The sequence below is a fragment of the Protopterus annectens genome, chromosome 3.part0 (assembly GCF_019279795.1).
Source record: "Protopterus annectens isolate FY-2018-M chromosome 3.part0, PAN1.0, whole genome shotgun sequence".
In the NCBI taxonomy this organism is placed as follows: domain Eukaryota; kingdom Metazoa; phylum Chordata; order Ceratodontiformes; family Protopteridae; genus Protopterus; species Protopterus annectens.
This window is the reverse complement of record NC_056731.1, coordinates 1,939,377,723-1,939,391,949: the sequence shown is the minus strand read 5'-3', so window position 1 is coordinate 1,939,391,949 and position 14,227 is coordinate 1,939,377,723. Positions and strand designations below refer to the sequence as shown.

At 43.5% G+C, this 14,227-nt stretch overlaps 1 protein-coding gene across 1 annotated transcript in view; it reads left to right on the top strand.

Annotated features, from left to right (window-relative positions):
• SMARCC1 (SWI/SNF related, matrix associated, actin dependent regulator of chromatin subfamily c member 1) overlaps nucleotides 1–14,227 on the top strand; it is a 1,897,600-nt gene that overhangs the window by 1,641,480 nt on the left and 241,893 nt on the right. The window contains exon 19 of the mRNA XM_044066067.1: nucleotides 821–982. Within this exon, the coding sequence (XP_043922002.1) occupies nucleotides 821–982 (162 nt within the window). The remainder of the gene's footprint in view (nucleotides 1–820; nucleotides 983–14,227) is intronic.

Below are 14,227 nucleotides of genomic sequence, written 5' to 3'. Positions count from 1 at the left end.
GTTTGCAAAACAGTTGCAACTTAGCTAATTTCTTATTGCAGGGAAACCAACCTCCCTGTCAACTTTTATTAGTTTACCTGTCATCCACATCATTGCATTGGTCCAGTTAAAAAGCTTCACCTTCCATAAAGAAGGTTCTGACTTATGTTTGTCTGCTTTTAGATGCTTATTTTATTATTGAATGTAGTACAGCCACAGAGTGGGGATTTTCACTGGTGAACTCTGAAAAAATTCACAATTTGTATCAAACTGTCTACAGGCCTTCCTTTGTATTACACGTGTATATTACTCTTTGCAGAAGCATTCCTGCCCTCAGGGAATTTGTCCTGTTTGTTTATTCATTCATTCTGTTGCTTTTCCAGAGACTACTGAGAGTTTCATGCATTTTATAAACTGCTCCTCTCTACTCCTGGATGAGGATATGCCAGTTTAAAAAATTTTAATTTTGAAAATGCACTCTTGTGCTCTCTCTTAAAATCTAGATTGTGATGTATTAAGAACAAATCTTTGACTTTGTTTTTATAGAGTTAAATAAAAGTTGCAGAGCCAGTTTGGAATGTGGAATAATTTGTGTCAGTTTTTAATAAGTTTGGGTGAGTATTTTAATTAACAGAGAGGATAGTGAATGGTGCAGTTGCTCGAGCTTATTAGCAAGTAACACGTCCTTCATAGAGGACATTCTTACAGTAGTCATCGCATATCTGTTGCAGGTGCTGGCCTGAGGATTATTAGCAAGTAATAAATCTCCTTTTTAAGGATATGAAGAAACGTTTATTATCCGAAGAGAGAGATTTTTAGTAAGGTTACCTTTTTCTTACAGAGGAGTTTTCTCGAGTTCGAGAAGAGGTGCCATTAGAACTAGTGGAAGCTCATATCAAGAAGGTGCAGGAGGCTGCTCGCTTGACTGGGAAGGTAGATCCTTATTATGGACTGGAGAGTAGCTGTATCGCAGGCACAGCTGCAGAAGATCCAGAGAAACCTGGTAAGATTAGTTAAGTACTGAATATTTTTTTTTCTTTTTTCTAATGCTTTTTCCCCATTTGTTTTTCTCTCCATTTCCTATATCCAGCCCTTTCCGATACCTGGCTGGTCATGTACCCCATCTGTTGTAGTTTTCATTGTGAAAAGAAGATTGTGGATGTCATCCGACAGGAAACCTGAGATTGTTTTGTTTTTAATACCTCTCCCCCCACCTCAATTGCCTGACCTAAGTGGAGCTTGCACTGTTGACTCAGTAGCTTGTACATGTTTCCAGTCACATGCCAAATGTTGCAGCACTGCTAGCTGTGTAGCAGAGCTTTAGCCCTTGCATTACCCGCTTTTATGAGAAATCAGCACTCTAGTTCTTTGATAATTACTTCTCAATCACAGCAAATGTAGTTGACCCAGTTAGACCAAGTATAATGTAGCAGCTCAAAACAAGTCTTTGAAAGAGGCAAGTTCTCAATCCCAAGATTCATTTACTCCAACTTCGTAGTTGCATAACTTTTGTAGAAGATAGAACACTTGGATAACATTGTGCACCACTGTTTGACATGCATGCTTGTTTTGCTGTAACAGGAGCAAGCAAGCAAGTGAAACATCTAACAATTGGTTGTTGAGAAAAAGCAGCGTTGTTGACACCACATGGAGACAGAGGGCGCAAAAGGGTATCACAGTAGATTGCAACAAGTCCCTTCTAACAGGATAGGTGATTTTGGAGGCAGATATCTACACGCACTCACTCCAGAAGGTCCTTCCAGTGCTTGGTTGCTAGTTGATTCTTGATCATCTTGGAAGTAGTGAAGGCTTTATCCCCTGTATGCCATGGAGGTGGCACATTTCCTCTGTTTTATTGGGAACATTTTCCTGATTTCTGTCTTGCTGTTATTTCAGTTTTAAATGCTTTGTTAAAGTGTTTGATAACAGGAAGTTTTGATGCGAGATGTTATGTTGGGGTTTGTTCCTTTCACATCTGTTGAAAAAGTGGCAGATGTTTTTCATGTGGATCATTGTTACTTTCATAACTTGGGAGAGCATTGACAAATGAGACAGACTTTAATAACTGACTGCCCTTTCCTCTCTTTCAGACTGGCATCACCTTACCTTAGACTCCTTCATATACTTGGTGTTAGAGGTACCACTCACCTTCACCATCATAACTTCTTAATTGTTGCATTTACTGATGTCCAGTGCACCATTTTATATGCTTCAGCTGAAGAGCAGAGCAAACAAGTGTCCCATTGGGAACCCTTTTTACTTCAGTTTTGCCACTGAATCCAACTGTTTTTTGTATATTTACACATCTATGGTGCATGCTTGCCATGTAGCTGTAAAGAAGCATCTGACATCTCTGCCCTTTTACAGTTCGCAGCTGTGCTTGCCAATGTCAAATTTCTTACAGGTATTTCTGCAGTTAGTGGTTACAATTTAGGGTTTGAACACAGTGTTGGTAGTTGCAATATTTGCCAGATGGCCAGACTCTTAAACCTGCCTGAACAAAAAGTTCAGGTAGGCATAAGTTCTGCTTGTCCACATACTCGCATACTAGCTACAGTGACATCCCTTGAAAAATAAACAAAAGCTTAAGGAGAAAAACTGTGAGGCTGATGGGTGAACCAGTTTCAAAGAAATGAGTTGAGGAATGCTCTTCAAACATTCAACTCCTGACCAAATCCTAAACATATAGGCATCAGACCAGGACTGAGGAGCACACATCTTTGATCTCAAGGAACAGGCTGCATGGTACTCTTTGGAAAACCATGCATAAAAATGAAGTAAATGTTAGTTGTACTCTGCCTCTGAGTGCTCAAAGCAGTTTGGTTGACAAGGATACTGAAGGTGATTATGGACAGCATTATGGTATATGCTACAAAAATGGGAGAACTCCATCTTTTCATCTATGCAAGCTAGCTGTGCATGCCTGGGATCAAGCCATGGAATGCACATTGCTCTTGACAGCCCTGTACATCCCTAATCAGATGAACTGCATGGCAGACCAGTTGAACAAGACATGCTCTTCATGTTTCACTGTTGCAGTCATTACGTTTGGGTAATCTGCTGGCAGGTTGCCCTCAGTCTGCCTGAATTCAAGTTTTGGGTCCTGCGTCTGTTGCAGTTTTCTCTTCCATGACCTCAGGTCATCAGGGGTATAAAACATGCAGCCGACGCCTTTTTCTTTAGTCTTTCTTGCCGTGCGGTGCCCGAAGCAGAAGCATTTCGCAAGTGCCGGTTGGCCGACTACTGAAATATTCGAGTTTGAGTTTCAGAACCAAAGTCTTCACTAAAGCTGAGTACCCTGTTGGGGAAACTTTTTTCTTGCCTTTTACCAATGTCAGAAAAAGTTAATAATTGTATTACTTGTGGGAAGCAAATACCTCATAAAAATTTCCATTCATACTGTATTCCTTGCCTAGGCCCTGATCACAACATGCCTGGCTGTCGGTTTTATGTTAGATTTAACCAACGCTCTGTTTAGCGTCGGTATATTTTTGCATCAGAGTATTTTGGAAACACATGTAGCTACCCAGAAGTGTCATCGGATAGCAATCAGACTACCGGAGTACATAAAAATCTCAAAGAAAAGGACAGAGAAAGGCAGTTGATATCCAAAACTGACGACGAAGCTTCTCCTAAGCCAGTCTCCAGTTTACCGGTACTCAGTGAGGCGCTTCTGCAGCCCCTGATACCCGCTACCTTCGAGTCGCAGGCCTCTACCGACACCCATGTGGAGTCCGGCATGCCGCAAGATACTCAAGGTATTGGACCCGACAGATGTATCTCCCTCTGATGGGTCCAGAGCCGCTGAGCAGGCACCGGCTTCTGAGGGTGTATTCAGACTTCAACATTTATATATCAAACCGACGAAAGCTACAAAACCAAAGGCAAAGACATCAACTAAAACTAAAAAAAACTACGCCTGAGCCATGTGTACAGGCCTCTATGCCTAAAAAACAGATGATCAAAATGGCTAAAGACCTTATTACCTTGATCAGGGGTTCCCATCCCCCTCCAGATAAGAGGCCTAGGCATGACACTGATTATGAATCTTCAGATCAGGTTTCTATTTTGTCTGATTCCTCTTCTGATCAGGAATTATCTTTACCTCCTTTTGAGGATTCTAATGCTGAGGAGTCTGCGAAATTGAAGTGTATTAACCCACCTCCAAGTTCGCGCAGGAATGGGCGTGCCCACCATGATTGACATGTCGGAGGGTGGGTATTAACAACTGCAAGTTGCCGTGATTGACAAAATTGGTTAAATTACTCTTTAAATTTGGGGAAATACAGGATTCTGACCAGGTAGCCGATTATAACAAAATTATTGTATTTGAGTTTTCGACAACAACACACACTTTGTCACACTTGAGCAGATTACCGAACAAGACTTTCTAGAAAACATTCAAAATGACAAGTAATATTTCACATATAGCTAAGTATTTAACCTGTAGGACAACTAGCAACACAGCTGTAGAAAGTATGATTTTTCACATTTATTTCAGCCTTCTATTTCTCAATATTGACTTTATAGAGACAATTTTATGTAATTCTGTCTGTACATTGGCAGTGAATTTTAGCTGACAAAACAATAATTTCTAATCTAAATTTAAATTTACATCCCTCCCTTCTCGTATGTAAAGCCATGCAGGTTTCCAACTTGCCACATTTTTGGGGATGCTCATGTAGTCTTCAGTGCAACCAAATGTCTGCCCTGTATTAAACTGTAGATAAAGGACTGTTGGTAACACACCTGCATATCTTGCATCTCACCATACTTAAATGTAACTTTGGACCTGTCATTAATAGCAGGATTGTCTACTGTTTCTGTCACCTTGTCTAATAGACTTTTGAACCTTTTTCGTAAAAATACATAGGATCTGTACCTACTGCTGCCGATTAATGCGTTTTTATGATATAATGTGCCGTGTAAACTTTTTTGTGCAATTAGCTGTTCTTTGCTTATGCTTTAATACGCCCATAATGTTTTCTGTTTAAAAGTCTGTATTACCTTGTGTTTTAATCAAGCGGAGGGCGTAGTAGTCAACATGCTCCAAGTGGTGGGCGGAGTAGTCAACATGCTCTCAGGCACTGTTTGGGAGGGGCTTGCTACTGCGCATCTGGTGGGTTAATACACTTCAATGTCGCCGAGGAGTCTATTCCATCTGCATCTCCTCCTGAGGATTATTCATTTGGAGAAACCTTGCATACTTTGAGGGCGCATTTTCACTGGGAGAGTCAAGACTTCTCAGAATCAAAAAAGAGGCTCAGAGATTTCCTTCTTCTCCCTCAGCACAAGCCTTTAGCCATTCCCCCTGATGTTCATCGTGTTTCACTGTTGCAGTCATTACTCTTGGGTATTCCTGCTAGCAGGCTACCCGCAGTCGGCCTGAATTCCAAAGTCCTGGTCTGGCGTCGGTTGCTGTTGCCTCTTCCCTGACGTCACTGCGCCAGGGGTATAAAAGATGCAGCCCCAACGCCATTTTCTTCAGTCTTTCTTGCCGCGAGGTGCCTGAAGCAAAAGCAGTTCGCAAATGCCGGTCGGCCAACTCCTGAGATTTTCGAAATCTAATTTCAGATCCAAAATCTTCATTTAAGCTAAGTACCCCATTGGGGAAACTTTTTTCTTGCTCCAGACCGATGTCAGAAAAAGTTAACAATTGTATTTCTTGTGGGAAGCAAATACCTCATAAGGATTTTCACTCTTACTGTATTCCTTGCCTAGGCCCTGACCACGACATTGCTTGTTGTCGGTTTTGTGCTAGATTTAACCAACGCAGTATAAAGCGGCGGTGCGATTTTGCCTTTCATTACTTCGGCCGAAGATTCAATTATACTATGCCGTCGGAGCAACCGACGACCGGAATTTCTAAAAAAAAAGCAAGGATAAAGACAAGGACAGCATCCAAGGTCCATAACCGACGATGAGGCTTCCGCTAAGCTTGTCGTCGGTTCGCCGGTTGTCAGTGAGGCGCTTTCGCAGCCCCTGACACTTGCTACCTCAGAGCCACAGGCCGCTTCCAACTCCCACGTGGAGCCGACTGGGCCTCTGGAAACTCAAGGTATAGGATCCTCGGAAACTATTCCCTCAGATGGGTCCGGAGCCGCTGTGCAGGTTTCAGATCATCTCCGTTATATGTAAAGCCATCTTCAGCTTCCAAGCCAAAGACTAAAACAGTTCTAAAGACAAAGAAACAAGTAGAGCACAAAAGCAAGTTTCATCCCTCATGGACATGGGGGGCCATTCAGCGAGTACCACTACAGGAGCGGGGACAAGGATTTTACTCACGACTTTTCCTGGTACCCGGAAAGGACAAAGCCTGGAGACCAGTACTGGACCTGTCTATTCTAAACACTTTTCTGGACATTTCAAAATTCAAAATGTTGACTCTGCAGCAGCTTCTGCCCATGCTGGGCAAGGAGGCTTGGCTTGTAACTGTGGACCTAAAAGAAGCATACCTGCATGTCCCAATCAGACATTCTTGCAGAAGATACCTCAGATTCATAGCTGGATCAATGCACTACCAATTCGCTGCACTGCCCTTTGGCTTATCTACTGCCCCCAGGGTCTTCACAAAATGCCTGGCACCAGTAATTGCTTTCTGCAGACAGAGGAATTCAATTATATCCCTACTTGGACGACTGCCTCATTCAAGCAGAGAACAATAACATTTTACTGAAACATCTGGCGTTTGTAAAAAGATTACTAATTTGCCTAGGGTACACAGTAAATGAAAAGAAATCAAAACTAGTACCCTCTCAAGAGATAATATTCCTGGGTGCAAGCTTAAATACAACTGCCCAGATGGCTTATCTCACGCCAGACAAACAAAGGCAACTGACTTCTTACTTTGAAATGTTGGCAACAAAAACCCAGTTATCTGCAAGAAAAATTATGCAGGCTTTGGGCTTCATGGCATCCTGCATTCTGTTAATTCCATATGCAAGACTGCATATGAGAAAACTGCAATGGTATCTAAAAAGTGTTTGGACTCAACATTGCCACAGCTTGGAAAAATCAATTACACTCATTCCCTGCCTGCAACAGGAGTTTCGATGGTGGGCTCAGGCCTGTCACCACAACAAGGGACAGCCTTTCACTTTACCCACCGCCAGGCAGACAGTAACAACAGATGCGTCAGATTATGCCTGGGGAGGCCCACATGGCAGGAAAATGTATTCAGGGCACATGGCCCACAAGCCAAATGCATCTTCATATCAATCTACAAGAAATGTTGACTGTACAAAATGCTCTGACAGCTTTCAAGGATTTCCTTCATCCAGGACAACTGCTGATAAAGACTGACAATACTACAGTCATGTGGTACATAAACAAGCAGGGAGGCACGCATTCCTACCCCCTTTGCAGACAAGCCATGATTTTGTGGAACACAGCACTGACTTATCAAGTACACCTGCAAGCTCAATTCCTGCCAGGAAAGACAAAAATGCTCTGGCAGATGAACTAAGCAGAAACCTCATGGATCCTCACAAGTGGAAACTAGATCCACAAATCTTCAGCATAATAACAAGGAAATGGGGACGTCCAGACATAGATCTATTTGCCTCCCCTCACAACTGCCAACTATAGAGATTCTGCACAAGGACTTATCACAAGCTAGCATGGAAAGTGGATGTCTATCATTCAGCTGGATAAACCTTACAGTATATGCCTTTCCTCCACTACCTCTCCTTCCCAAGGTACTCCTAAAGGTCAAATAAGAGAAGCCAAAAATGATCGTGATTGCCCCAGACTGGCCACGCCAACACTGGTACCCAGTCCTAAAGAGCTTGTCTCAAGGCCCAGCCTGGACATTGCCTCAAATTCCTCATTTACTGACCCAACAGAACAATCAGATACTGCACAGCCAACTCAAAATTCTAAATCTGGCTGCATGGCGGATAATGTAACCATTCAGAACACACCTCTCTCCAAAGCAGTTATGAATGTTATTCTGGAGGCCAGGAGGCCCAGCACCAGAAAATCATATGCAGAAAAGTGGAAGAGATTCTGTGCTTGGAACCAGGCACAAGGAATTGACATGCTTGTACCAAATATTCCGCAGATTTTACAATACTTAACTGAGATGTTGGACAAAGGCCTATCTTTTTCATCGATTAAAATTCATGCCTCTGCCATTTCAGCTCATTACAATACAGACCCATCTTTTTTTTCACATCCTCTGCTTAAGGCAGTACCTCAGAGGGGCCAAAAACATAAGACCCCCAAGAAGAGCACCAATACCTTCATGGGACCTCAATTTTGTCTTGGAAAAACTTACACTGCCTTCTTTTGAGCCAGCTAATACAGCTGAGATAAAATTCTTATGGAAAACAGCTGTGCTCTTAGCAATAACTTCAGCAAGAAGAGTCTCAGAGTTACAGGCACTAATGGCGGTTGAACCTTTTATAATTTTCCATCCGGACAGGGTTTCTCTGAGGACAAACACAACATTTATGCCTAAGGTGTAGTGTCCAGTGTGGCTCTTAATCAAACAGTTCATTTGCCTACCTTTTATCCGAACCCACAGAATAAGGGAGAGAGACTTCTACATTCTTTGGACATACACAGACAGCTACGCTTCTACTTGGACAAAACTAAAGCTTTCAGAAAATCTGAACAACTCTTGGTAGCGTATGCTGCAGCATCTCAAGGAAAAGCAATCTCAAAGCAGACAATTTCCAAATGGATAGCCCACTGCATTCGCTTCTGCTATTTTCAACATGGCAAAACAGTGTCCAAGGGCATCAGGCCACACTCAACCAGAGCAGCAGCTACTTCAGCAGCCTTCCTCAGAGGAGTACCAACTAAGGACATTTTGGAGGCTGCAACTTGGACTTCAGTGCACACTTTTACAAAGAACTACCACTTACCTCTTTACTCTAAATCCAGAACAGGCTTTGCCACTGCAGTTCTGCAGGGCCTCATAGCCACTCCTAATTCAATTTAGGCCCAGCCACCCAACCTCAGCTTTGGGATTCAACCCAAGAGTAATGACTGCAACGGTGAAACACGATGAACATAGTACAGTTGTGTACCTACCATAAATGTAGATGTTCGAGAGTATTCACTGTTTCAGTCTAGGTTACCCTCCCACCATCCCCATTTCTTTGCTGGGACTTATTTGTACTTCTCTATTGTATACAACCTATGTGGTGTATTTGCTTGTAGATGAAGGGTATTGTTTATGTTAGTGCATGCTTTTTTATAAGCAGATTTTAGCCTACCCTTTTGGGGGCACCTGACATCTGGGGCAAAAAAAACTGAAGAAAATGGCGTCGGCTGCATCTTTTATACCCCTGGCGCACTGACGTCAGGGAAGAGGCGACAGCAACCGACGCCGGACCAGGACTTTGGAATTCAGGCCGACTGCGGGTAGCCTGCCAGCAGGATAACCCAAGAGTAATGACTGCAACAGTGATTACACTCGAACATCTGCATTTATGGTAGGTACACAACTTTACTTTTTAGACATTGTGGATGATTTGTTTTCGGAGTCAAGCCTGACCCCTGACTCCTTGCCTCCGGCTCCCAGTAAGCCTGACAGATATTACAGGGTCCCTGACTCTCATAAATTTTTATTTAGGAACCCTGCTGCTGATCCTGAAACTATTTCACAGGGTCCAAAGGGAGATGTTCATCATGTTTCACTGTTGCAGTCATTACACTTGGGTTATCCTGCTGGCAGGCTACCCGCAGTCGGCCCGAATTCCAAAGTCCTGGTCCGGCGTCAGTTGCTGTTGCCTCTTCCTTGACGTCAGTGTGCCAGGGGTATTTAAGATGCAGCCAACGCCATTTTCTCCAGTCTTTCTTGCCGCGCGGTGCCCAAAGCAAAAGCAGTTCGCAAGTGCCGGTCGGCCGACTCCTGAGATTTTTGAAATTGAATTTCAGAACCGAAGTCTTCAGTAAAGCTAAGTACCCCGTTGGGGAAACTTTTTCTTGCTCCAGACTGATGTCAGTAAAGGTTAACAATTGTATTTCTTGTGGGAAGCAAATACCTTATAAGGATTTTCACTCTTATTGTATTCCTTGCCTAGGCCCTGACCACGATGTTGCTAGTTGTCGGTTTTGTGCTAGATTCAACCAACGCGCTATTAAGCGTCAGTTTGATTTTGCTTTACATTACTTTGGCTGAAGGTTTAGCTACATAATGCCGTCGGAACAACTGACGACCGGGATTCATAAAAAACGCAAAGACAAAGAAAAGGACAGGCATCCGAGGTCCAAAACCGACGACAAAGCCTCTTCTAGGCCAGTCGCCGGTTCGCTGGTTCTCAGTGAGGCGCTTTCGCAGCCCCTGACACCCGCTACATCAGAGCCACAGGCCGCCTCTGTCTCCCACGTGGAGACAACTAGGTCTCTGGAAACTCAAGGTATTGGGCCTACGGAAACTATTCTCTCAGATGGGTCCGGAGCTGCTGAGCAGGCATCGGCTTCTGAAGGTGTTTTCAGACCTACACAGCGTACTATCAAGTCCACTTCAGCAGCCAAAGCAAAGTCTAAAACACCATTAAAGACAAAGAAACAAGTACAGCATTCTCCTGGACAGTCATCCATGCCAAAGAAACAGATGCTTAAAATGGCCGAGGACCTAATTACTTTGATCAAGGGTTCCCATCCCCTTCCTGATAAAAGGCCTAGGCAAGACACTGACTATGACTCCTCTGACCAGGTTTCTATTTCCTCTGATTCCTCTTCAGAACAGGGATATTCTCTTCCTCCCTATGAGGACTCTGGTGCTGAAGAAGCTATCCCTTAAGCCTCTCCTTCTGAGGATTACTCATTTGGGGAAACCATGTACACCATGAGGGAGCATTTCCATTGGGAGAGCCAGGATTATTCAGAATCCAAGAAAAGGCTCCGAGACTTTCTTTTACTGCTTCAGCACAGGCCCCTTGCTATCCCCCCTGTACTAGATATTGTTGTTGATGTTTTTTTCTGAATCCAGTTTGTCTCCTGATTCTTTACCCCCTGCACCAGTCAAGCCAGATAGGTACTACAGGGTCCCAGACTCTCATAAATTTCTTTATAAAAACCCTGCTGCTGACCCAGAAACAATTTCTCAGGGTCCCAAAGGGGTGAAGGCTTCCACTGCAAAAAACCCTGTTCCCCTCAGATAGGGATTCTAGAGCACTGGATATATTGGGGGGAAAAAGTTTACACTTCTGCTACTTTAGCTGTAAGGGCTTTAAACTGCCAGTTTCACATGCTTAAATATCAATAATACCTAATGTCTTTGCTAAAACAGAAAATGCTTATAAGCTCAGAATGTTCTGACAATAAGGAACTGCAGGATCTATTGCATGCAGCTGAAAAGTGGGAAAGCATACTCTCCAATGTGGTTTTGATTCATTAGAGGCTTCTTGCAGAGCCGCAGTTACAGGTTCTGTCATTCAAAGGCATGCTTGGTTAAAAGAACAATGTTTACCTGATGATGTTAAAGCAAAATTATTGGATGCTCCATTACAGCATGATACTTTGTTTGGTGTTAAGGCAGAAGAGGTGTTAAAGAAAATGGAGGATAAAGCAAAATCAGTGCAGACAGTAAAGGATTTCTTACAGGTTCATCCACTTAGATTTAGCAGGAACTGGCCTTCAAAAAATTGGTCCTTTCCAGTGTCAGACAGGCCACAAAGAGGCAGATACAGACACCCAAGAGGCAGATCTCAGCACCAAGGCTCATACAGACCTAAAGAATGGGGTGCTTCTACCCCCAAAGACGGAGAAAACAAATCACAACCTTATAGAAAACAGTCCGAATGACTTCCCTCTACGAATGCCAAGCACTTACCTTTTGGCAGCACCCTTGGGGGGAAAACTAGCACTTTTCTCACAAAATTGGCACATGATCACCCAGGACAAATGGGTACTGAATATTGTTTCTCAGGGTTACAAGTTCCACTTTCACACCCTACAAAGGTCGAAAGGTATGCCAGACCTGCCACAAAATCAATGGGCAGAGGCACAAAAACAAATTTCTGCTCTCATGGACATGAGAACTATTCAAAAAGTACCACAGCAAGAACAGGGACAAGGATTTTACTCAAGACTTTTCTTGGTACCCAGAAAGGGCAATGCCTGGAGACCAATACTGGACCTGTCAATTCTAAATACTTTCTTGGATGTTCCAAAATTCAAAATGTTGACACTGCAGCAACTTCTACCCATGCTGGGCAAAGAAGGCTTGGCTAGTTACTTTGGACCTCAAAGAGGCATACCTGCATGTCCCAATCAGACAATCTTGCAGAAGATACCTCAGATTCATAGCTGGCTCAGTGCATTACCAATTATCTGCACTGCCCTTTGGCTTATCTTCTGCGCCCAGGGTCTTCACAAAATGTCTGGCACCAGTAATTGCATTTTGTAGACAAAAAGAAATTCAAATATATCCCTACTTGGATGACTGCCTTATTCAAGCAGAGAGCAAGGACATTCTACTAAAACATCTGGCGTTTGTAAAAAGATTACTAATTTGCCTAGGGTACACAGTAAACGAAAAGAAATCAAAACTAGTGCCCTCTCAAGAGATAATATTCCTGGGTGCAAGCTTAAATACAACTGCCCAGACGGCTTATCTCACGCCAGACAAGCAAAGACAACTGACTCATAACTTTCTGATGATGGCAACAAAGACCCAGCTACCTGCAAGAAAAATTCTGCAGGCTTTCGGTTTCATGGCATCCAGCTAATTCCATATGCAAGACTGCATATGAGGAAGCTACAATGGTATCTAAAAAGTGTTTGGACTCAACATTGCCACAGTCTGGAAACAGTAACTCTCATTCCCTGCCTGCAACAGGAGTTGCGATGGTGGGCACTGGCCTGTCACCACAACAAGGGACAGCCTTTCACTTTACCCACAGCCAGGCAGGCACTAACAACAGATGCATCGGATTACGCCTGGGGGGCACACATGGCAGGAAAATGTATTCAGGGCACGTGGCCCGTGGACCAAATGCATCTTCACATCAATCGAAAAGAGATGCTAGCTGTACAGAATGCCCTGACAGCCTTCAAGGATCTACTACACCCAGGGCAACTATTACTAAAGACGGACAATACTACAGTTATGTGGTACATAAACAAGCAAGGGGGCACACATTCCAACCCCCTCTGCAGGCAAGCAGTGACTTTGTGAACACAGCACTGACCTGTCAAGTATATCTGCAGGCACAATTTCTGCCAGGAAAGAAAAATACTCTGATAGACGGACTAAGCAGAAACCTCCTGGACCCCTCACGAGTGGAAACTAAATCCACAGGTCTTCAACATGATAACGAGGAAATGGGGATGCCCAGACATAGATCTTTTTGCCTCCCCTCACAACTGCCAACTACAGAGATATTCTGCACAAGGACTTATCACTCACAAGCATGGAAAGTGGATGCTCTATCATTCAGCTGGAAAACCCTAACAGTTTATGCCTTTCCACCACTGCCTCTCCTTCCCAAGGTGCTCCTAAAAGTCAGACAAGAGAAGCCAAAAATGATTCTGATTGCCCCAGACTAGCCACGCCAGCACTGGTACCCAATCCTAAAGAGCTTGTCTCAAGGCCCAGCCTGGACGTTACCTCAAATTCCTCATCTTCTGACTCAACAAAACAATCAGATCCAGCACAGCCAACTCAGAATCCTAAATCTGGCTGCATGGCAGATAATATAACCACTCAGAACACACCTCTCTCTAAAGCTGTTATGGATGTCATTTTGGAAGCCAGGAGGCCCAGCACCAGGAAATCTTATGCAGAAAAATGGAAGAGATTCTGTGCTTGGAACCAGGCACAAGGACTTGAACCACTTGTTCCAAATATTCCTCAGATTTTACAATTCCCAACTGAGATGCTGGACAAAGGCCTATCCTTCTCATCAATTAAGATCCATGCCTCTGCCATTTCGGCTCATACAATACAGAACCTCCTGTTTTCTCTCATCCACTGCTAAGACAGTACCTCAGAGGGGCAAAACACATAAGACCCCCAAGGAGAGCACCGATACCTACATGGGACCACAACTTTGTTTTAGAAAAGCTCACTCTGCCTCCTTTTTAGCCAGCCAATACAGCTGATATAAAATTCTTATCATGGAAAACTGCTCTGCTCCTAACAATAACTTCAGCAAGAAGAGTCTCAGAACCTCAGTGGAACCTTTTATCATATTCCATCCGGACAGGGTTTCTCTAAGGACAAACCCAACATTTATGCCTAAGGTAGTATCCAGTGTGGCTCTTAAAAAAAACATTCATTTGCCAACAT